The sequence below is a fragment of the Natrix helvetica genome (genome assembly GCF_964273705.1).
Source record: "Natrix helvetica genome assembly, chromosome: 16".
NCBI lineage: Eukaryota > Metazoa > Chordata > Lepidosauria > Squamata > Natricidae > Natrix > Natrix helvetica.
This window is the reverse complement of record NC_138563.1, coordinates 460,755-481,759: the sequence shown is the minus strand read 5'-3', so window position 1 is coordinate 481,759 and position 21,005 is coordinate 460,755. Positions and strand designations below refer to the sequence as shown.

Sequence of the window (21,005 nt, the reverse complement as noted above, 5' to 3'; positions counted from 1 at the left end):
CCCAAATGCCTGACAAGGCCACTGCCCACCTGATCCCATCTTAGCTCAACAGGGCTTTCCCCACAGAATGGGTTGTTACAATTGCATTCTTGGGACCCAAGAAGAGAAAAAAGAATCAGCAAAATGAATCAGTCCATCCATTGAACAAGCAGTTTTCTCCCGGTCTATCACAAAGCATAGAGTTCCTTCAATGGGCCTTCAGAGAAAGACACAACAAGAAACCACCCAAACGGTACCTTTCTTCCCCATTCACTTCTAAACTGGTAAGCACAAATGGACATAAAAAACAAAGTAATAATCAGATGCCTGTCTTGATAAAGTAGAGAAAAAAGAACGCAGAACTAAGTTGCACAAGCAGACCCGCAAATGATAGCCTTGACATGAAGCAGACATCCTGTTGGCATTATGAATCCATTCAAACAATCAAAAGGGAGAGCGGAAGAGAACAAAGTCGAGCCAAGGTAGATGTGGAGGTTGCTAGGTCTTCCCACTCACACATCAGCACATATTTGAGCCAGGGATTACACACAATCAAGCCAATTACACTGCAGCCCTGGATGTTACGTGCACAGGCCCTGGATTGGCAGCAATCATGACAACTCTGCGGGCCAAGTCACAGCCAAGCAATTCCCAAGGCGCCTCCATCACAAATCCCAACTCCACATCTCAAGGTGTCACTTCTGTATCCCCTTCCCACATAGACAAAAGGAAGCCCCTCAGCGACTTCCCAGTTACAATCCTTGCCTTGAATCCCTTTTGTAATCCATCTAAAAAAAAAAGAGCCCTTAGCTTCCTCTCACCCAGAACCCCCCAAATCTACATAGGGCAGCCAAGGGCTTTGGCATGCATTCACGCCTAACTCCTATCTACGTGCCACATGGCCTGGTCCCTCCAACCAAGCCTAACACTGCCAACTTCCAGAGGGCCTTTTCCTTGGTTCTCCTCCAAGTCCAAGGTTTCCATCCGCACATTTGTTTACCTTTGCAGATCAGTAGAAAATACTATCACGCAATTGTGTTCAAAATTGTAGCTTTAATGGCCTTCACCAACAATTCCACCCCATCATTTCCTCCTGTACTGCAGTCCCTGGCTTCCCCCTTCAACTAATGTGAACCCAGGCCACGTTCCCACAACACATTAAGCCAGAAAAGCATCCAGCCCCTTAAAACTAACCCAGGTCAGTTAATGGCATCAACCCATTTGCTTCGCTTGCTGGGCCTTTTGCACCTTATAGCAACTCTCTTGAAGCAGCAGAATTATTTTGAGCTTCCCCAGGGAACCTGTCCTTAGCCAATCCAAATTGAAGCAGGCCCAGCAATAGGGCTTAGCAAAGCTTAAACACAAGGGGTTCGAAGTGAGGTGTGCTCTACCAGTTTACAAGTCAGGCGGCACTTTGAGTCCTGGCCAGCTTTCTAGCCCCTTCTTCAAGGAAGCGGAGGAGGGCATGGCCCAAAGCATTAACAGCCATCAGCCTCCTGGCTTTGCTCACTCCAAGGTGGAAAGTGGACGCCAAGCAACGAAGGAGGCCCCTTCCCTAAGATCCTGTCCCAAAGGTGCTTTTCAAAAAGCAACTGGACTTTGTTTTTCTTTCCCTGGAAACATTCTCATGCAATAAGCTTCTGCAGGGAAAGCCAGTTCTTCAGTGAAGAACTGAAGAAGCTACTCGGATGAGAGGCAGGATGTTTTCAGAAACTAAGAAAGTCCACTTGCCCTTTGAAAAGCACCTTTGGGGAGACCATGACCTGAAGGATTGAGAATCTCCACAGACATCCTGGTTGCAGCCTTCCCCAGATCACCAGTCCTGGGACCCGTTTGCCACTCTTAAGTCAATTCCGTGCCCAAAATTAGAAGCCTTCAGTGGTTCTTTCGCCACTTGGTTCTGCCGTCCAAGGATGCTAGGAAGGCGATTTTCTCACCAAGTTTTGCCAGCGGCTGACTCTCCCTGGCAAAACTGGCCAAGCGCCTTTCCGTACTAGCAGAAGCAGCCCAAGTGTGGCGGAGGCCGATCCCAAACGAACTGGGGCTGTGGGAACACCTCGGCTGCAGAAAGAGCACTGACTTGAGGAAATGCCGTGGAGGCCCTGTGGTGCTTCCTCACCTCAAAGGGTTTGCCCTTTTTGGAGTGTTTTATGCAAGCAACCTGAGCATAAATATTGGACCAAAATGAGAAGAAGCGGGAGGACTCTATGGGTGGCTTCCATATTCCAGGTACATATTCCTTGCTCAGCAGGTACAACTAGAATTGGGGGGGCGTGGGGGGGGGAGCATGGGAAAGGAACCCAGCGCTCCCATCCTCCTAAGAGGAATTCCGGGGTCCCCCAAAGCCACCTAAGAGTGCAGAGCTACATGCCCGCATAACATGTTTGGGTGGAAGGTGCAGCCCCAGAGCACCTCTCGAAAACAATAACAAAAGGACTGGTGGAAAGGCTATTTCTCGGCCTTGGACTGGGGACACGGGGCTGAGGGTTGTAAATCCAGATTCAGGTAAGCGATTTGCCTTCCTGCCACAGCCCCAATTATTTTACAGCAAATGCCTATTTTCCTGTCCGAAATTCGGGTTTCCATGAAAAGGGCTGCACTTGGCACCAGACCAACCCCCCCCCCCCCCAATGAAGGCCCAAAGAGCCAAGCCATAACAAGCCAGAACGCACAACTGCAACCCTGCGTACCCAACACCTCCCACGCCCCCCCCCCACCCCCTTCCTGGCAGTTGGGAGCAGATGAAGGTGGTAGCAGCTTGCAACCCACATTTCTCCTCACTCATTCAAAGTGTTATAACCGTCTTACGGAGCTCCTTTTTTGGCTGGGCTTTGCTTCCCCTCCACCCGAGCAGTGGGTCCCTTCTACCCCCATCATGGTTTTGTTTTTAAGGATAAAGTGACAGCTTTTAATAAATATATAAAAATTAATAAATAACAGCAACATAGTTGACAACAGAAAAAGGCGAAGGAAGGTTAGACTGAGAGCCAAGCGAGCAGGCCTGCATTTTGGACATCAATTCAGAATCCTTAAGAAGCTGGGGAAGAAAACGATTCAAGTTATTGCAACATCCAACCACAAAGCGCAGCCGCAATTGACCTGCACACGTAGGATCAATCACCGGACAGCCTTATAACCAACGTCGGCAGCCAAGGGCGGAAGGACTGCCGTCCCTCGGGCTCTATGAACGGAGGCAACACCAGGTCAAGAACACTTTATTAATATGCACTACAAAAATAAGGGAAGGAAGGCTGTTGAGTCGCCTCCAAGGTGCCTCGCTTCTCTCTGTGAACGGCACCCTTTCTAAGCACCCTTTCCAAACTATAGACAATATGCACAAATCAGAACAGTCTAAGCTCCCCAGGAAACGTGCCTTGTGGATCTTGTGGTGGTGGGCTGCCCACGTTCTTCCTTCTGTGGTGGCTCTCTGCTCCCCACCCCCCGCCCCCCCACTTCGCATCACAGCCACTTCGTTCCTCCGCAGGTCTTCTCCGGCAGGCGGGCAGGTGGGCGAGGGACCTTCCGGCTTGAATTCTACTCTGCAGAGCAAGAGAGGGAAGGCAGGCAACGGGGAGCCTTGCGTACCTGCTGGATACCTGTGGGAGGGCTTATTTACAAGAAGAATATCAAAACCTTCAAACTAGTCATTTTATTAAACGTATTCATGTACAATGCAGAGACTGCTGTGTCCCACAGAGATTCTCCAGTCTCCCTCCCTGTTTCTACCCCCTTCCCCACCCCCCCACACAAGAAAACACTGGAAAGTAAGTCAAGCCAACACAATACCCAGATCTTTAAACAGGCACAAAAATAAAAAGCACAGCAAATGGTTATTTACAGTGTTTTCCAAAGGGCCCCCTTCCTCATTTTAAATATTGCCCTGCAGGCATCTCTCTCTGCTGATATCCAACACCCCCCCCCCAAATGACCTACTTTGATTGAAGGGGGCTCTCCCCACCTTCATAAAACCTCCCGTCTCGGAAGGGCCCAATCCCCTGCCTCCCAGCTCCTTCCCAGAGACGCTGGCGGTTCTCTGGGAAAACAGGGAAAAGCTGCAAAATTTCCTTCCTTTCTGTTGTCCTCCGGCTCCTCCGGACCTCCCCTCCAGTGAAATGCAAAAGGAACAGCGAAGCAAAGGCAAAACAAGCCAGATCGGGAAGCGTCCCCTCCTTCCGAAGAAGCCTGCTTTGTCTTGCTACTCTACACACCTTGTAGGTATGTTCCCTGCCCGTCCCTTAACAGGGAACGATTTAACGCGAAAGCAAGAAACCTGGGGGGCAAAAGAAAGTGACCGGGGCTGGGGGGGGAGGGGGAGGAGGAGAAGACGACACAGTTTTACCATTAAAAGTTTTTTTTTTTCCATTCCATTGCTGCTAATTGCCCAAAAAGTTCTCTATTTTTGGGTGGCAATTTTAAGAACCGGGAGCCCTTTGGAGTCACAAGAGCTCACCGTGCCCCAAAGATCCACAGAAGTGCCAGGAGAAAGGGGGGGGGGCAGGCGAAATAAGGGGCACCCCGAGGACAGCAAGGGCTTTGGCTCATCTGGCACAAGGCATTTACATCTGGAAGCCGAGATGCCACCCGTGAGACTGTTTAGGGCAGGGAGCCTCTTTGCCTCGGTGGGCTATATAGAGCGCAAGTGGGCTTCTCCTCCCCCCCCACCTCCCCAAAAGCTCCCACAACTAAAGCTGTATCAGGAGGGCCAAAGCCATGCAGGAAAGCAGAGCTGTACAAAGCAGCCACGCAGCTGGTTTTCTTCAGCTGCACGAGAAAACAGGAGGTTTTTTCCCAGGGAGGAATCAGGCCCAAACTAGGGGGAGGGGGGGGCAGGGACATAACCCCCCCCCCCCCCCAGGATCTCCAGACCATGTATGTGGGGAAGGGGTGGCTATTAAGCACTCGTTCGACAGACAGGTAAAATTAGCTTAGGACAGAACTGAAAACTCAAAACTTTTTCCTACTATGAACCTCAAAACATCGACCTTATAAGTAACAGTCCCCCTCCTGCCATGGGAAACCGGACTCTTCGTGGGCTCCCTTCTTCCAGGTGCTTGACTTAGGCAAAAAAAACCAAAACCCAACTGCAAAATATTGGCTATGGGAAGCAGACTTCGTACAAGGAGAAACAAAGAGAAAATTGCTTTAAAAAAAAAGAAGCCAATGTAAGAATTGCCCAGGCTTACAACAGGAGAAAGCAAAGGGGGCACGGGGTGGGTGGGTGGGTTGTCCAGGAATTCTGAAATCCGTGCAGTGTTATCAAAACCGTACATCTTATTGTAAACACCAGGGCTGAAATACACGTGCAATGGCACAACTGAATTATATATATATATATATATATTTTAAAATACCGGGTTCCTGTTGATTAAAGGGGAGGGGGAAAACTACAGGACTAAGAGACTTCGAGGTTTGGAGGGGGTTTTTCCAGAAAGAAAAAGAAAGGAAGGAAGGAAGGAAAGAGGAAGGGAGGGAGGAGCAGGGCACTCCAATTCTTGGTTTTTTTCACTTTGTCCATTCCTGTGCCCATGGCCCCTGCATCCGTTTTTCCACCTCGCCCCGCCCCTTTTAAATTTCAAATCTCTCCGTCACCACCTCTGTGCCTCCCACCAGCTGGATTTTAGGAAGAGGGGAAAGAAAGAAAGAAAGATAGAAAGAAAGAAAGAAAGAAAACCAAAGGGAGGGAAAAGTTCAGGGGGCTTCCTTTGGGGGTGGGGGGTGGGAGCTGATCTGCATGGACCCTCTGACTGAAGCCAGCCCACTCCTAAGGTTTCTGGAGGGGAAGGGGCAACAGAGGCCTCCAACCAAGCAAAACCTGGTTTGGTCGAGGGGGAGAAGGTGGGTTTGCCCCACAGGACCTAGTCTGCCCCCTTCGCCCCCCTCCCACTCAGCTCCCACGAGGCACAAGCCCCCCCTCACCCCAAGAGAAGGCAGAGGAGGGGGCCTGCCCACTGCCCACCTTCTGGTCTCCTGTCTCCAGACCAAGCAAAAGCAATTGAGTCCATCAGAGAATTCTGGTCCTCAGCGACTGGAGACGGGCATGAGAACGGTCAAAAACCTACAAGGCTGCAAAAGAGAAGAAAGATTAGCCAGGGGGGGGAGAAAGAGAGAGAGAGAGAGAGAGAGGAGGGAGCAGAAGAGAGAACCAGCAAGGGGGAAAGGGAGGCAGGAGGAGAACAGGGGTGTGAGGGGATTGGGGGAGGGGAGGAAGGGGGGCTTCTCCTTCTTGTGGACTGTTTACCCGAAGAGTTACAGAGGGGGGTGGGGGTGGGGGAGGGCTTGCTAAAGTCCCACTTTCCTTCTGGAGCTCCGATCCTAAAAAGAAATCCCATTTTAAATTTAATTTAGTCACTTCGGAAAGCTTTTATTGTCAACAACCACTTTTTAAGGTTAACTTTCAAAATTACTTTTGCAGGAAGAAAAAAAAACAAAAAAAGCTTCCCTTCCCCTCTACGGAGGCCAAACATGGAAAGAGGAAAAGAAAATCGAGTAACGAACAGAACAAAATATATATATGCATCTATATATATATATATGTATCTATATATATATATGGGTGTGTGTTGTGGCAGAGGAGTTCCCTCCAGCCATGGGAGGCCCTTTCAGTCTGGGCAGAGGGGGGGGGCGAGGGGGGGGGAGTGCCTGTTGCACTGCTCTGGAGAGTTCGGGCACCCCTCCCCCGCTCAGTACCTGGGAGGGAAGAAGGGGCGTTTGGGGATGAAGAAGGGAGGGGCCCGGGCGAAGGGGGGCCGGGGCCGTTTCAGGCTGTTGAAGGGGTCTCGGTTGAGGAAGAATTCCCGGGGCCTAAAATCCGGCCGCTGGTTCCTGAGCCCCAGCCCACCTCGGTTGGTGCCGTTCCGTTGAGCGGGTACCGGGGAGCCCACGGAGAGGCCGGAGCCCAGGGCGTCTCGGGCAAGGGCCCCCATGCCCAGGCCCTCCCGGCCCCGGCCGAGGGGCTGGCCGCTGTGGTCGCAGGGAGGCTGGGCCCCTGGATCCCGGGGGGCTCCCGGCGGCAGGCTAAAATGCTCCTTCATCGTTCCTTGGTGGAGGCCCCCGTGCTCGGAAGCCATGGGGGGAGCCGGGAAGGGGAGGCCGAGGTCTCCGGGAGGGGGCGGAGGGCTGGAGAACGGAGGGACCCCGCCGTGTTCCACCGGAAGGGGCGGGGGCGGCTGGGGGGGGAACGGCACCCCGCTGCATTCGAGGGGCGGGGGCGGAGGCACCCCGTGAGGCAGTGTCAGTGGGGAGGAGGCCTCCTTGGGGAAGGGGCTGGGCCGATCCACCGCCGGCATCCGTGGAGGGGGCACCGAGTGATCCCTAGAGAAGAGGGTGCTGAGATCCTTGGGCGGGAGGGCCGGGGGGCCGGAGGGCGGTGGCCCCAGCTGGTCTCTGGGGAAGGAAGCCCCGTGCTCCAGGGGAGGCGGTGGGACGTGGCGGTCAAAGGGGGCAGCGAAGCCCCCGCCTCGGAAGTTGCTGACGCTCTCCTGAAAGGAGCCCAGCCGGTCCTTGTACTGGCTCTGGAAGCTCGACACGGCCCCACCGCCGCCTCCGGACCCCAGGGGGGGCATCTCTGTCGCACCCGAAGGGCCGTGATCAAACCAGCCTGTTCGGGGGGCCTCTCGCCCGTGGCCCCGGCTGCCCTTCCCCAGCACTCGGATGGACTCCACCGTCTGGATGGGCTCCCCGGACATCCCCCGACTGGCCATGTTGTGGTAGCCCAGCGTCTCGATGGGCGCCCCCTTCTCCTCCGTGCTGTCGGGCAGGTCTAGGCAGGAGGAGGAGACCCTGGTCTCGATCCGGAAGTGCTCCTCCGCCTGCTTCAGCAGCTCCCCTCCCGGAGAAAGGCCGGGCACGTCGCTGGCGCCCCCTTTGGGCCCCTGGCCGAAGAGCTTGCTGCCCTCCTCGGAGGGCTTCCGGGAGGCGTTTTTCAGCATATTCTTGAACTCTATGGTAGAGGTGGCCGAGATGCCGGAGAGGACGGAAGTCTCCGCGTTGGAGGTCGGGAGTCGGCCGGTGGGGCTCAGGAGGGCGTTTTGAGGCGAGAAGAGGGACCTCTGGGGAGCCACGTGGGGGGAGTCGGGGTACTGCTTCTGAAGCAGGCCCGAGTGCTGCTGCTGCTGCTGAGCGGGTTTAGGCAAGCCGCTGTGGTTGGAATCCGGCGGGAAGAAGGCGTCGTTCTTGCTGGGTGTTGGGGAGGCGTCCGAGCCGGAGTCGTTTCCCCGCAGGGCGTAGCTCCCATAGATTCCCGTGGAGGGCAGAGGATCGCAGCTGTCGCTCTGGTCGTGGAGAGGTCGGCCGGGCTGGGGAAAGGGCCCCTTCAGGCCAAACCCCGAGGGCCTCGGCCGGTAGCTGGACATGACCGCTGGGTACTCCGAGGGGTCGGAGAGCTTACCCGCTTTGAGGATGGACTTGGCCGGCTGCTTCTCCAGGTTCATCAGGGCGGAAGGCGGGGGGCCGGAGTAATCAAAGTCGCGGTAGTCTTCGTCCTCCTGGAAGGAGGTGTCGGGGTAGAACTTCTCCTGGGGGGAGCCCATCAGCGAGGACGGCAGCTCGATCCCGTCCGGGGGGGGCTTGTACATCCCGGCGGGGGAATCCCGGCTCAGACTGAAAGGCCTGTAGGCGGAATTGGGCAGCTCCTGCGCGTAGCCGTCGTCCCGGCTCTGGAGGGGCGAGCGGGTGCTGCTCGGGGTGGAGGAGCCGGGGCTGATGATCTTGGAGAGCAGGGACATGGTGTCGACGTTGCTGGAGGACGGCTTGTCCATCATCTCGTCCTGCGTGGGCGTCCCACTCCGTTCGTCCCGCACCGGAGTCCCATCTATGCTGTCCATGGAAGTGCTGGTGGGCCCTCGGTTGAAGTCCGGCGAGGAGGAGGACTGGCTCTCCGGCGGCAGGCAGGAGGAGCCCAGGCTGCTCAGGATGGGGATGTTCAGATTCAGGCCGCTGAAGCCCGGATTCCCCTTCAGGAAGTTATGGATCTTCATCTCCAGGCTGGGCGAAGTGGGCTCCGGCTCCATCTTGGTCTCCGAGACCTCCAAAGACTGAGGGGTCGGGGGCTCCACCGGCCGGAGGGGCAGGCTGGGGGCCTGGGAGCTGGGGAAGTCCAGGGAATTGGCGGGGGGCTTGAAGCCGGAGAGCCCTGGGCCGTGTCCGGAGGACATCTTGTTGACCGAGGTGGAAGAAACCTCGGCCGAAGAGGAGGAATTCGGGGAATAGCCAAGGCTTTGCGGCATGAAGGGCTGCGTGGTGGACAAGACGTTCCTTCCCTTTCCGGAAGCCGTCGGGGTGTTGGTGGGGGCCGGAGAGGAGCTCTGGGGGCCCGTCTCGTTGGGCTGCCCCGAGTTCCCAGCAACGCTCTGAAGAAACGAGGACAAACCTGGGGGCGGAAGAGAAGCTTGTTAATCAGGCAGTCTTCAATTTACGACTGTATCACAGACATAAAACAAGACTTAGAACCCGGGGCAGCGGGGGGAGTCGGCCCTTACCTTGCAATCCCGGGGCGGCCTGGGCCTGGCTCTTGGAGAGGGCGGAGAGGATGCTCTCTGGGGTGATCTCCACTTTGGAGAGGATGCTGGCCAAGGGGTTGGGCGAGGCCCCCAGAGTCCCGGGAGTCTTCAAGCCGCCCATGAGGGAGGAGGGGCTCGTCGAGGTGCTGGGGCTAGGCCTCGAGGCAGGACTGACCCCTGGAGGGAGAGACGGGGGCAGAGGTGAGCCTTCTGGAGCCAGTCTCAGCTGAAGGGTTTCTGCCCAGCGTCCGAGGACCCCCACAAAGACCAGGAAGGCAGCGAATCTGACCGCAGACCAAGAGGGTCTTCACGGCTCTTCCCTCCCCTCTGCCCTTTCGCCTCTTCACAGGTGAGCCTCCTTTCCACCTGCAAGTCCCCTGGAAAGCCAAGCTGGCTGAGTCTGCCTGGGGGGAGGAAGGCAGCCCCTCCTCTCCCTCCGGCCACCCACCTGGGGACCCTCGGCCTCCCTCCCTCCCTCACCTGTGTTCTTCATGACGGACGTCAGGCTGCTGAGGATGGAGCTGATCTTGGCCAGGTCCACGTTGGCCAGGTTTGGCAGAGGAAGAGCGGGCGACGGAGGAAGAGGGGTTTGGATGGCCGGCTTGGGGGCCGGAGGAGCGATGGGAGTGGGGGCCATCACGGGAGCAGCCACCGGGGGCGCTCCAGAGGACGCAGTGGCTGCCGGGCTGGCCGCCGACAGTGGGGAAGCCTTGGAGGTGCTCTCGGGCGTCTTGGCGGGGGCTGGGGTGGAGGCCACCGGCTTCTCTTTCCTCTCTTCCACTAATTCAGAAGGCAAAAGGGGGCAGGTCGTTGAAGCCTCGCTGGGCAGCCTGCAAATCAACCTCCCCCCACACCCTCCCCCCCCCAAGCAGTGGGGCTTTGAGCCAGTTCAGAGGGCGGGAGGAAGCTGCAGCCAGGGACAAAGCGGCCCCGCTCCATCTGGGACACAGACAGATGTTTTGCAGCTGGAAAGGCCAAACCCGGGAGGGTCGCCCTCTGCTTCCACCCGTCCGTCAGCCTCCCCACGGGGGCCACTCCTGGTGCGTGTCCCCTTCCACCGGCCATTGGGCGCCCACCCGGTTCCTCCCCTCCGGGGTCCCTACCGATAATTTGGGGGGCCTCCTCCTCCTCCTCCACGTCGGAGAGCTCCATGTCCTCCACGTCCCGGTTGTCTGTGGCCAGCTCTGGCGAGGGGGATTTGTCCGCGGCCACCTTGGGCGAGGGGGCGGCCTCCTCTTCCCCCATCCCTGGGAATGGGGACTCAGAGCCCGTGGGGGAGGGGGCGTCCATGCTGGGCGAGGGGACGGGCGACTCCTCCGGGTCAGGAAGGGTGGCTTTGAGCTGGTCCAGCTTCTTCTTGAGGTTGTTCACTCGGTTGGCGAAGGTCTTGTACGCCTGAGGGGGGAGGGGGGGAAAGCAGAGGAGAGTCAGAAGCGCCTCCCCCCCCCCCTGGGCACAGAGGAAGCGAACTCCTCGCAGGGGAGGGAACCACCTGAGCTGGCAACAGGGAGGGAGCGAGGGTGGGAGGGAGGGAGGCCCCGTCTCTGGTGCCCCTCGGAAGGCCACCCAAAGCAGGCACAGCACAACACCGGCTCTGGGGGAAGACCGGCCCTTTCGGCTCGGCTTCTGTTGCCATCCTGACAGAAGAGCAGGAAGCCTGATGGACCTTTCCCCGCGAGAAGCACCTTGACCCGCGCGTGCGTGTGTGTGTGTGCGGGTGTGTGCATGTGTCTTTCTGCAGACTCACGTTGGCCACCACCTTGACCTCCTTGTACTGGGCCTCGTAGAAGATGCCGGCGTTCTCCAGGACTTCCGTCAGCGAAGGGCCGTCCTTCAGCTGCTTGTCGAGGCTGTTGACAAACTCCTCCAGCTTGGCACTGGCCTCCTCGAACTCCTTGGAGAATTTCTTCCCTCCAGTTTTGTCTGAAAGGCCGAGAGAGGAGGAGCGCTTGGGGCGAAGAAGGGGAAGCCAGGGAAATAGGGCAGCCCCCCTGCCCCTTCCGTCCGGGTGGACCGCCTGCAACCCACCACGGAGCTGCTCCCTGAGGGCGCCGGAGGGTCCCTTCCCCCCCCCTTTACCTTTTAAGCATTTGAGGGTCTCAGTGCTGCACACGTCCACCCTCATGGTGGACAGCTGCTTCTCCTTCAGCTCGATCTGGTCTTCCGAGAGCTTGTGGGAGAGGAGCTCATCCACCAGCGACTGCGGCTGCAGGAGGGGAACGGAGACCCTGTTGAGCCCAGCCTGCCCCACCAGGCCCAGGTAAGAGGGAAGCCCCAGGACGGGGGCAGCCCCTCCCCTAAGGGGCGAACCGACCCCCTGGCTTGATTGCCAGCAACAGGGGAGGTTTTCCTGGGCTTCCGTCTGCCTCGGAAGAGGCTCGGCTGGAGCTTCCCTCCTCTGCCCGCAATCCAAGGGCCCCCCGACCTCCCACCTTGAGTGACCCTCAAGCTGCGCCGAGATATAATCTCTCCCGCTACTGGACTTACCCGAAACTCTGCTACGATCTTGGATTTCAATGCTGCCTTTGGATTGGTGGAGGCTGGAAGGAAGGGAGGAAGGGAGGAAGGGAGGGAGGGAGAAGCATCTCATTTAGAAAAGGAACCCAAGCCGCCCCCAGCACTTCCGCCTCATCCCACTCCTCGTCTTCATCCTGGGATGTGACCCTGACCTCCCTCAGGGAAGCTAAGGGGTCGCTCTGCCTGCAGGGCCGATGCAGGCTCTGGGCTGGGGCCAGGAGTTACAGGCCCCCAGCGGCCCTTTTGGGAAGGTGGGTTAGAGGCTTCAGAGTGGAGGTTGGGGAGATTCATGGCTCCTTCGGCGGAACCTGGGCAGCCCATCCTGACTGCTGTCTTAGGGCGAGGGACAGAGAGGCCTTCCCCTTCTCTTCGCCCGCCAAGGCGGGGCAGGAAACATCCCTGCCGTGTGAGCGGGCGGTTCTTCCGAGGATGCCAAATGGGGGGACGGGGGCCCCCTGGAAGCTTCTAGGGGGCCCCTCTGCAAAGCGGCCTCTGGCTGCCCCATTGAGACCTGAGAGTTCCTTACTTTGAGATTTCTTCCAAGACTTTGTTGGCTGTTTGCTGGGAGTTTCTTTCTGCTGCTTCTGGGATTTGAAAGTGGAGCCTGGAAAACAGGGTTGTGTGTGCTGGACTCCGGGGTGCCTCGGAGTGAAGGGGGCCAGGGGGGAGGGGTGGGGTGGGGGCTACGGTGAAGGACCAGAAGGGCCCTTCTGCTTTGACTCCATGAGCTGCTCCCCAATGAATATAGATTGAGCACAACAGTAAAAAGGGAAGGAAATATTGAGACCCTCCAGAAGACAAACTGGGAAAGGGCCAGGAGGGGAACCAGAGAAAAGCCATTTCAGGCCAGTGAGCTACTCAAGAGGACTAATTTTAGGGACAGAGCAGAGTTTCAGCCAACACTGCGGAGAGAGAAGGATTCGGAGCTGGCTTCCTCCTGTCCGTGCGGTTGCCTCAAGGCCCCCGACTCAGTCTGCTTGGCTCGTGGACCCAGGGAGAAAAGCACGAGAGGCCCAGGGAAAAAAGGAAAACGAAGGGGAACTTACTCAAAGCTTCTTTTAGAACGACAATGGTTTCTTCTGGATACACGTTTCTGTCTTCCCATATTTTAAATATCCTCTCTATAGACTTGGAGACGGATGGATCTCTGGAAACAACAGAGAGGAGGCCGGTTGGGGCTGCTGCGTTTCTGGAAGAGCCATTTTCTACCCGAGGACCGAAATCCACTCAAACTCAGATTCCGGCAAGGGTTCAGATTACGACAGGGGGCATCTTACCAGTAACATAGAGGAGGAGGAGGAAAGGAAGCAGAGGCTCTGATCTGCCAGTGACTTTCTCTGCATCTCAGAGCAAGGAGGACAAACAAGAAACACCCCCTTCCCCCAAATGTTTGAACTTCACAGCACTGTCGCCTGACTGAAGAGATTTTGGAGGCCTCTGGAAAAGGAGAACCGAGGTTTCTCCAAGCGAAGAGAGAGAGAGAACTTTGCCACAGAACAGAAACGGCTAAAGGACCGAAGGGCACCAGAGGAGCATCACACAAAGCTTGTTCCCCAAGCAATCCCTCTCACCAGCACTTCCATGGAGGGTGAGGAGTGGGAGAAAGCTCCTTCCTGAAGAAAAACTCACCCCCCCCCCCCGGGGAGCCACCAGCGGTCCCATCCCCCCCTTAAGAGTTGCTGAGGTAGAGAAACATGGCTTTATACCCAACTGGCCAGCCCGGATTTTGGTCGTCACGGATGCCCCTCTAAAAGAAATAAAACCCCGGAGGTTTTTGGAGTCAGTCAAAGCACACCAGGCCATAAGAAATAACGTGTGGGTTAAAACTACGCCATCAAAGTATCGGAACCTTCCACGAGAAAAGCCAAATATTGCCCTAAGAACCTTCCACAAACCCAGGGTCTTCTCTCCACCCCCAGGAGACCCCGCTGAGCACAGTCTCCAGGCAGTGGGGCAGAAGGGAGGGCCGACCCCCTGCCCACCTGCATCTGAGTTCCACCGACCAGGGAAAGGGGAATTGCCATAGCCTCCTCCTCCTCCTCCTCCTCCTCCTCTTTCCAAGTTAAGAGCCGCTGGGCTGCTTCCGATACAAGTTTTAAAGCGTTTATCTCTGACTTAGCTGGAAGGCTCCCAGGCTCCCTTCTCACCTCGCCTCCGCAGGTGAGATTGGAGGGGATCCCAGGGGCACAGAGTGGCCAGAGGGGACTGCAGCCACTGGCAATAAAACCACCAAAAGAAACAAGCACCTCCTTTGGCTCTGTTGCCAAAGAAACTTCCGTCAAGGCAAAGCTTTGGAGCTTTCTAAGAACCACAACCGCTTCCTGAGAGGCCGGACGCTCTGGCTGAGTCCCAGGACGCCCCTCCAGCAGCAAATCCCCGTCCCTCTGTCCGGCACCTTTCGGCCCTTTCACGGACCTTGGCCAATGCAGCCAGACGGGCCCCGGGAGGAAGGAGCAGAGAAACGGCTGACAAAGAGCCCCCACTTACTTCACCAAAGCAGCGGCTTCAGGCAGCACTTCGGCAAACGTGTCGCGAAAGACGATGGCGTTTTTCCGCTTGCAGTTCTGGATGACGTCGTTGGCCAAGTAGAAGAGGTTCAGTCGGTGAGCGAAGGCGGCTGGGGGCAGAAGAGAAGCAGAGGGGGGTGTCATGCAACCGGGCCAGCTGACCTCGGACGGGTCGTCTTTAATCCCCCTCTTCAGCCCCGCCCTTCACCTGCTTATCCCCCATGCGGCCGCTCTTCCCAGCTGCAAATCTGCAGGGGGGGGGGCTACCTTTTAAAACTGCCCCCCCCTAAACACCAATCTGCAGGGCTTCTGTTTCTCCTTCAAAAGACACACACACACACACATGGCCTGCAGATTCAGGGGAGGGGGGTTGAGGGGGGCTTTCCTTTGCTTGGGGTGCCCTGTTGAGCCCAGGGAATGCCACCCCTGGGCAGGTAAGCCTGGCACCCCAAGGCCCTCTGCTCGTCTTGGGGCTGGGCATTTTACCTGCCAGGAGTGATGGCAAACCTTTGGATCATCCCCGACCCCACCCCAACAAGAGACCCCCCCCCCTTTCCCTTCCATGCCACCCCCCCAGCCTGAGTGGCTGCCACTTGCTGGGTGACCCCCCCAGAAGGGAAGCCCCGAGATTCCTTTGCCACTGTCGGTCCAACCTTGCGCCACAATCCGTCCCATCCTCCGACTAGTGAGAACACAGTTGCTGGGGCCAATTGCAGAGGTCGCTTGACCCGTTGCCCCCAGGTCTGTTAGGCCAGCAGCCTCTCCTACTGGCCTACATACTAGCTTTCTTCCGGCTGCCAGAGTGGTGGGATAACAACACCCATCGTTCCCAGCCGGCAGCAGGAGCAGCCTAGCAAAACCTGAGAGTAGCTGAGTGGGCCCAAGAGAAACGCCCTGCTCGCCCCCCAGGGGGCTTATCCAGCCCCAGCGTCAGGCATTCAACAGCAAAGCAGAGGCGCAATTCCGCATCCAGGCTCCAAAAGGGTCCCCCTGCCCTCTCCATCTGCTCCAGGGGCGGCAGAGGTGGCCGGCTGGAGAAAGAACCCCACCTCAATCCCAAGGGGAGGGAGCCTCCTTCGAGGGGAGCCTGGATGCGCCTCACAGCTTCAAGATCACATCGGGGCCGTTGCAGCCCCTCCTCTCCAACACACCGTTCTTCCTGAAGCCCCTGGTTTCTCCTTCCCAAGAGAAAGGAGGAGCTGCCTGACTATCTTACACCTGTGGGCACAGGGTCCTGCTTTACCAAAATAATCCGGATTGCCAGCCAGGGAGACTCAGACCCATGGAGTCACCTAGCAAAGCACTGTCTCCCCTTAGAACTGGGGGGGGGGGGGATTTGCTGAACATTTGCAAAAGCTCTGCTCCCATCAGCTGTCTCACTGGGCCAGGAAAGAAGAGAGGCTCTGGCCACCAGCACCACAGCTGACCCTCTCCGGATTATATCCCTCAGCCGTCCCCTTACCAGGGGCAGGGAAGGCATCCTTTGTGCCAGGCTGCAGGGGCCAAAGTCCCTGGCAAAGCGAGGACCAAGCAGACTGCTGAAATGCCCCCCTAGCCCTGGGCTGCTGTCCTGCCGGCCCACCTTCCTTCCCGGATTGCCACAGGACAAATTATTCCAATCCTTGTTGGGTTCAAAGGCAGCTGGACAGGCTTCCAGCTCAGTTGATTTCTGTTGCCCCCCCCCCGCCTCAAAGAGTGACCAACGGCAAATGTTCTGTGGCACCTCAAAGAAAATGTATTCCTGGCCGGGCTGAGTGCCCAAGCGATGCCCTCCATTCACAGGGCAACCAATTCCACCCCTTGCAGAGGGAGAACGCCTGCGCCTGGGTCAGACAATCGGTCATTCAGCTGTCAGGGTTCCCACCTGGGAGTTCCTGCAAGCCGTGGACGTTGTGTCTACTACGCATGAGGGGAGCCGAGGGGTGGGTGGCCAATGGCCCCAAAGGGTTTGCCTTGGAGTTGCTGTGAAACCAATCACTTATTTAAAAGAAAAAAACCCAGCCATTTTCCTTGTGTCTTTGAGGGGTCAGGAACTACCTGATCACTCTTTTGCAAACTACTCAAGGTTCGTTTTTTGGAGGAAGAAAACCTTTAAATAAACAATGACACAACCCGTGTATCAAACAGCAAATCTCTGATGGGCCTTTGGAGGGATGTTTAGAGCCACTCTCCTGCCATTTCAAAGTGCAATTTGCACAGATTGCCTTAGGAATTCCTACGTAGCCGTGCAAGGACAAATCTGTGCAAGAGGGACACAGTGAGAGTTTTGGTGCAAGACACCCCTCCTCCCCCCAAATCTCGGAAGGCTCAAGCTGCAGAGACTCCCCTCTGGAGACCCTTTCCAGCCAGCCACCCCCTGTGCTGTGACCCTCATTCAGCCCCAAGCAAATCAGCTCCAAAGCCTCAAGGCATCTGCGGCACCAGACTCCTCCAATCTCATGCGCTCTCTCCATCTTGCACGGCCACCCTGAAAAACTGCAATACTGCAAGGCAGCTTCAAGACGCCTGGGGTTCAACTCCCAGAATCCCCCAGCCAGCCAATATCAAAAGGTACAACAGAGGTGCCACCGCACCACACAGCCACAGCATCTCTCTGCCCTCCAAGAGCCAGCAACCCAGCAACTCAGTCTGGCCTGAGCCCCGCTTCCCAAAGGGGCCTAACTCAGCATCCCCAGCCCGGCCCGTGTTTCCAGCCAGCTCCGCTCTTGAGAAAGGAAATCCTTTTCGGGAGCTGGTTTAGGTGGGCACAAACCTTTAGGGAACCCTGCAGCCAGTATAGGGGAGAGGCATTCTTCCCCCAGTGGAACATCCTCATTCTGCAGCCAAGAGGCCCGTTTCCTACCCATCCGAAACTGCCAGAGACTGGCCAATATTCCTTTTTTCACCTTATGGAAAGTTTAGGCTCTGTTCTTTTAACTCCATAAAGATATAACTCCCTGAGAGTTTAACCCAAGAACTGCCTTAAATTGGAGCGCAGCGGCTGTCCCATTCCATTGTTGAAATGGCAAATTACCTGCTTTTACGGCAGCCTCTATGCCACTCCCACCCCTGTCTGTGTCTAAGGCCATTCATAAGGGTTTTTGCAAGTGCTTTGCCCGGCTGTCCTTGGGGTGGTCAGCAACACGAATGTCAAATGGAAACCTGTGGCCCGTGGTAGGAACACATTTGCCATTTTCAGAAAGTGGAGAGACACTCCTTTTTATAACCCCCATTCTAAGCCTTGGGTGGAAATCCAAGTGAAATTAACGAGGCCACTAATTGTGCTGCAGGTGGGGATGTTCCCTCAGGGGTGATGCGGCTGAGGCAAACACTTCACAGCCCTTCAAGGTTTTAACCGTTATGTGATATTTCAAGCCAATATCGCATTCGCAGGCACAATTTCCTGCCGGTCACCAGATCCCCCAACTTCTGAGAAAAGCCTGGAAGCCGTTCCCAACCTTCAGAAATCCAGAGAAAGCAGAGACGGGCAAAGCCAACTTTTGGATTCGCAAGACAGTTCAGAGAACCTGAGTAGAAAAACCCACTCTCCAATTCCTGAGAGAAATCAAGGGGGGGGCAGAAGCTGATCCAGGCAATGGCCAAGAACTGTTGACATCCGGCACTGCTATTTCATTCACAACTCAGATTAGCATATTTTTAACGCTCCCTCCATAAAACCCGTTTTTCGTTCTTTCTCCAAAGACACAGACGTTGTCCGTCTGGGTCTGCCTTCTCCACCTTCTGGCATCTGGGGAGTCGCACCCCCAACTAGGAGGATGGGCAGCAGGTTGGAAGGGACCATTCAGGAACAGGGAGACTTTAGACCTTGGCCCACAGCAACGTTTACAATCTTTCCAAAAGCACGGCAATTTTCCTTTAAAAAAACAATAAACCTCTGGCGTGACGGGGATTTTTAAAAGACGAGGATGAGTCCAGAAACCAGCTAAACATTTCCCGTAAAGTGGCAAGCACCACCAGCAAAATTGCCCCCAACCTTTTCAGCAAAACAGCCCTATTTATGAGCTCACCAGACCTCCTCCCCAATATTTCCCTTCGGAAAAACCAGCCACGGAAGAGAAGAAGCAGAGACCCTCTGCACCACACACCTCAAAGGTCGACAAAGGTTTTTCTGAACGCCCCTGGGAGTCCAGGTGGCACCTTGACACCATCCTGAAGGCAGGAGGGCAGACTCCTCTCCTCCCGCCCTTCTTCTGCCGGGCCTGCCATGCTGGTGAACGGCCAGCCAGACACAGAAACACCGACAATGGCAAATTGTTGTTGTTGTTGTTGCTTAGCCCAGGATGGGAACGAAGAGAAGGGAGAGTAGGTGCACCACCTCCGTCAGGGGTCCCCAAACCTGCCCGCTTTGAGGCTGGTGGGCTTCAACTCCCAGAATCCCCCAGCCGGCAGAGCTAAGACCAGGAAGCAGAGCTGGCTGGGGGATTCTGGGAGTTGAAGCCCACCAGCCTCAAAGCGGGGAAGTTTGAAGGCCTCCTTGTCACTGCAAGGGAAGCGTCCACGGGGGTGACCCGTGTCCAGGAAGGCTCGATGGTTCTGGTCAGGTTCTGGTCCAGCTGCCGCCATGCCACTCCGGCCGGGGCCTCCTGACGGGATGGCCGCTCCCATGGCCGTGGAGGGGTGAGGGTGGGGGGGGCATCAGCCTGGCTCAGTGCTTGCAGGGCAGCCCCCTCTCCACCGTCTCCCTCCCCCCCAGATCCAGGCAAAGCAAAGCAGGGGGCGCCTCCCTCTCTCTCCCCCCCTCCCACCTTCGGATCCCCCCTCCCGAACCCCCCCCAACAACGGCAGAGGGGCGGACCGCGGGGAGGACTCCCCTCCTGGGAAGGAACCCTGGCAGCCCCCACCCCCACCCGTGGCAGAGGGGCGGACCGCGGGGAGGACTCCGGTGCCCATGCTCCCCTCCCCTCTCTCCCCCCCCCCGCACCCACCGCGGCAGAGGGGCGGACCGCGGGGAGAACCTCCGGCGTGACAGCACTCACAGCGGCGCATCCAGTGGATCCAGCGGCGGGCGATGGCGGCGTGGTGGCGCTTGTTCTCCAGGCACCAGGAGGAGAGGCCCTGGATGGACTCCATGGTGTTGCTCAGCGCCTGCAGCTTCCTGTCCAGGGACGCCTCCAGCCCCGACGACGACCAGCAGGAGGAGGACGAGGACGAGGAGGAGGAAGGCGGCGGCGGCGAGGGGGCCGAGAAGGCCGCCGTGCCGGACGACGACGGGGCCGCGGCCGAGGAGGAGGACGAGGAGGAAGAGGAGGAGGAGGAGGCGGAGGAGGCCTTGCCGCCGGCCGCCATCTTCCCTCCCCTTCGGTCGCACCAGCAACGCCGCTCAGGGCGGGCGCCACTGCGCACGCGCACGCGCCCCGCCTCCCGCGCGCGCCACACGCGCAGGCGCAGGCGCAGGCGCGGAGCCGGTTTCCCTCCGCGCGGGGCAGGAGGGGAGGGGGGAGGGAGGAGGGGGGAGGAGGAGGAGGAGGGAGGCGGCTGGATGGGAGACCACCCGGAAAGCCACGGGCTTTTTTTGTTTTTTTTGCACCCGAGCGGAGTCCCTAAAGGAAGAATCCGTTGAATCGGCAAAGCGTCAATGATAAATTTATACTAATAAATAATAACCAATTTCGTTGTATTTATTTTGTACAATGACAATAAAGACTATATAATATATAGCATATATATAATATACAGCCTGCAGCCGAAGTTTAAGGCCTTTCATCTCCCGGTCTCCCTGCCACTTTCCGCACTCCGAAACGTCCGCTGCCGCCTCTTCGGCTTCTGCCGCGGCCACCAGGGAGTGGCGGGCGAATCCCAACCTCTCCATCAGGAAAACGCCCCGGGGGAGCCTCCCCGCGGGTGGAATCGGTCGCGGGGGAAGTAGCGGTGGCCGCGAGTTCCGCAGGCTCGGAGCCAGGAGGGTGGGGGTGGGGGGCTCCTCGTGGTCGGTCCAGAAGCCGCCTTCGCAGGGGCCATTCGACTACCGAAAAGAAGGCAACGCCGCTCATGGCTGCAAGATGCGACTCGGATGCCGTTTCGCCCCGGAGAACTTAAATAAAATGCAAAGGTAAAAGGCTTTTTATTCGGTCTCCCAGAAAGCGAAGACGCCGGAGGCTCTACACGTTTCCCCTCTTCCGAAGTCGCACGTCTGGTTGCAGTTGCATTTGGTCCCCGGGTCGTGCAATCCGATCCCCGGGTTCCCAGCACCACCGGCTCGCTTGTCCTCTTTTCCGCGTTCTTTCAAAGCGAGGAAAGTCACGCAGCGCTGGTGCCGCTGGACAGCTCCTGCCTCGCGGGCGCTCGCCTTCCCCGCGCCTCCTTGGGTGGCCTTGGCAATCCCAGAAGCCTTGGCCGTGGAAGCAATCCGTGCCTCCAAGGGCTGCGCCCCCCCTGGTTTTCCTACCCGGCACCCCAATGGAAAGGTGGGGAGGGGAGGAAGAAGAGGAGCGGGGATGTACTTGACGTCTCTCAAAACATCTCGGTCAAAACAAATTAGCAGCAGGAGAATCAAGATTAACCGTGT

At 57.3% G+C, this 21,005-nt stretch overlaps 1 protein-coding gene across 4 annotated transcripts; it reads right to left on the bottom strand.

The window, feature by feature from the left end:
- Positions 1 to 3,178: 3,178 nt before the first annotated feature.
- On the bottom strand, positions 3,179 to 19,837 carry RPRD2 (regulation of nuclear pre-mRNA domain containing 2). 4 transcript variants are annotated; one of them, XR_014176580.1, is made up of 13 exons: positions 19,477 to 19,836; positions 14,481 to 14,610; positions 13,040 to 13,140; positions 12,520 to 12,597; positions 11,964 to 12,016; positions 11,556 to 11,682; positions 11,224 to 11,399; positions 10,580 to 10,871; positions 9,957 to 10,256; positions 9,456 to 9,653; positions 8,366 to 9,346; positions 5,936 to 6,042; positions 3,179 to 3,518 (listed from the first exon to the last, which is right to left on the bottom strand). XR_014176580.1 is itself a non-coding variant. In XM_081968031.1 (12 exons), the coding sequence occupies exons 1-12, from the start codon at positions 19,784 to 19,786 to the stop codon at positions 6,035 to 6,037; spliced, it is 2,754 nt and encodes a 917-aa protein (XP_081824157.1). In that variant the 5' UTR covers positions 19,787 to 19,836; the 3' UTR covers positions 3,179 to 6,034. The 4 variants fall into 4 exon arrangements, 3 of the variants coding, with proteins under 3 accessions (XP_081824157.1, XP_081824158.1, XP_081824156.1); XM_081968031.1 differs by having other exon boundaries at positions 3,179 to 6,042; XM_081968032.1 differs by lacking the exon at positions 5,936 to 6,042.
- Positions 19,838 to 21,005: the final 1,168 nt, after the last annotated feature.

What these genes read in the sequence shown, in the direction of transcription:
- RPRD2 (XM_081968030.1), bottom strand. Translation starts at nt 19,786, where the DNA reads ATGGCGGCCGGCGGCAAGGCCTCCTCCGCCTCCTCCTCCTCCTCTTCC. An exon ending in AGATCGTAGCAGAGTTTCGG is followed by an intron (nt 11,683 to 11,963) that starts GTAAGTCCAGTA and finishes CCCCTCCTGCAG; the next exon opens with CCGCAGTCGCTGGTGGATGA. An exon ending in GTCCGTCATGAAGAACACAG is followed by an intron (nt 9,654 to 9,956) that starts GTGAGGGAGGGA and finishes CTCTCCCTCCAG; the next exon opens with GGGTCAGTCCTGCCTCGAGG.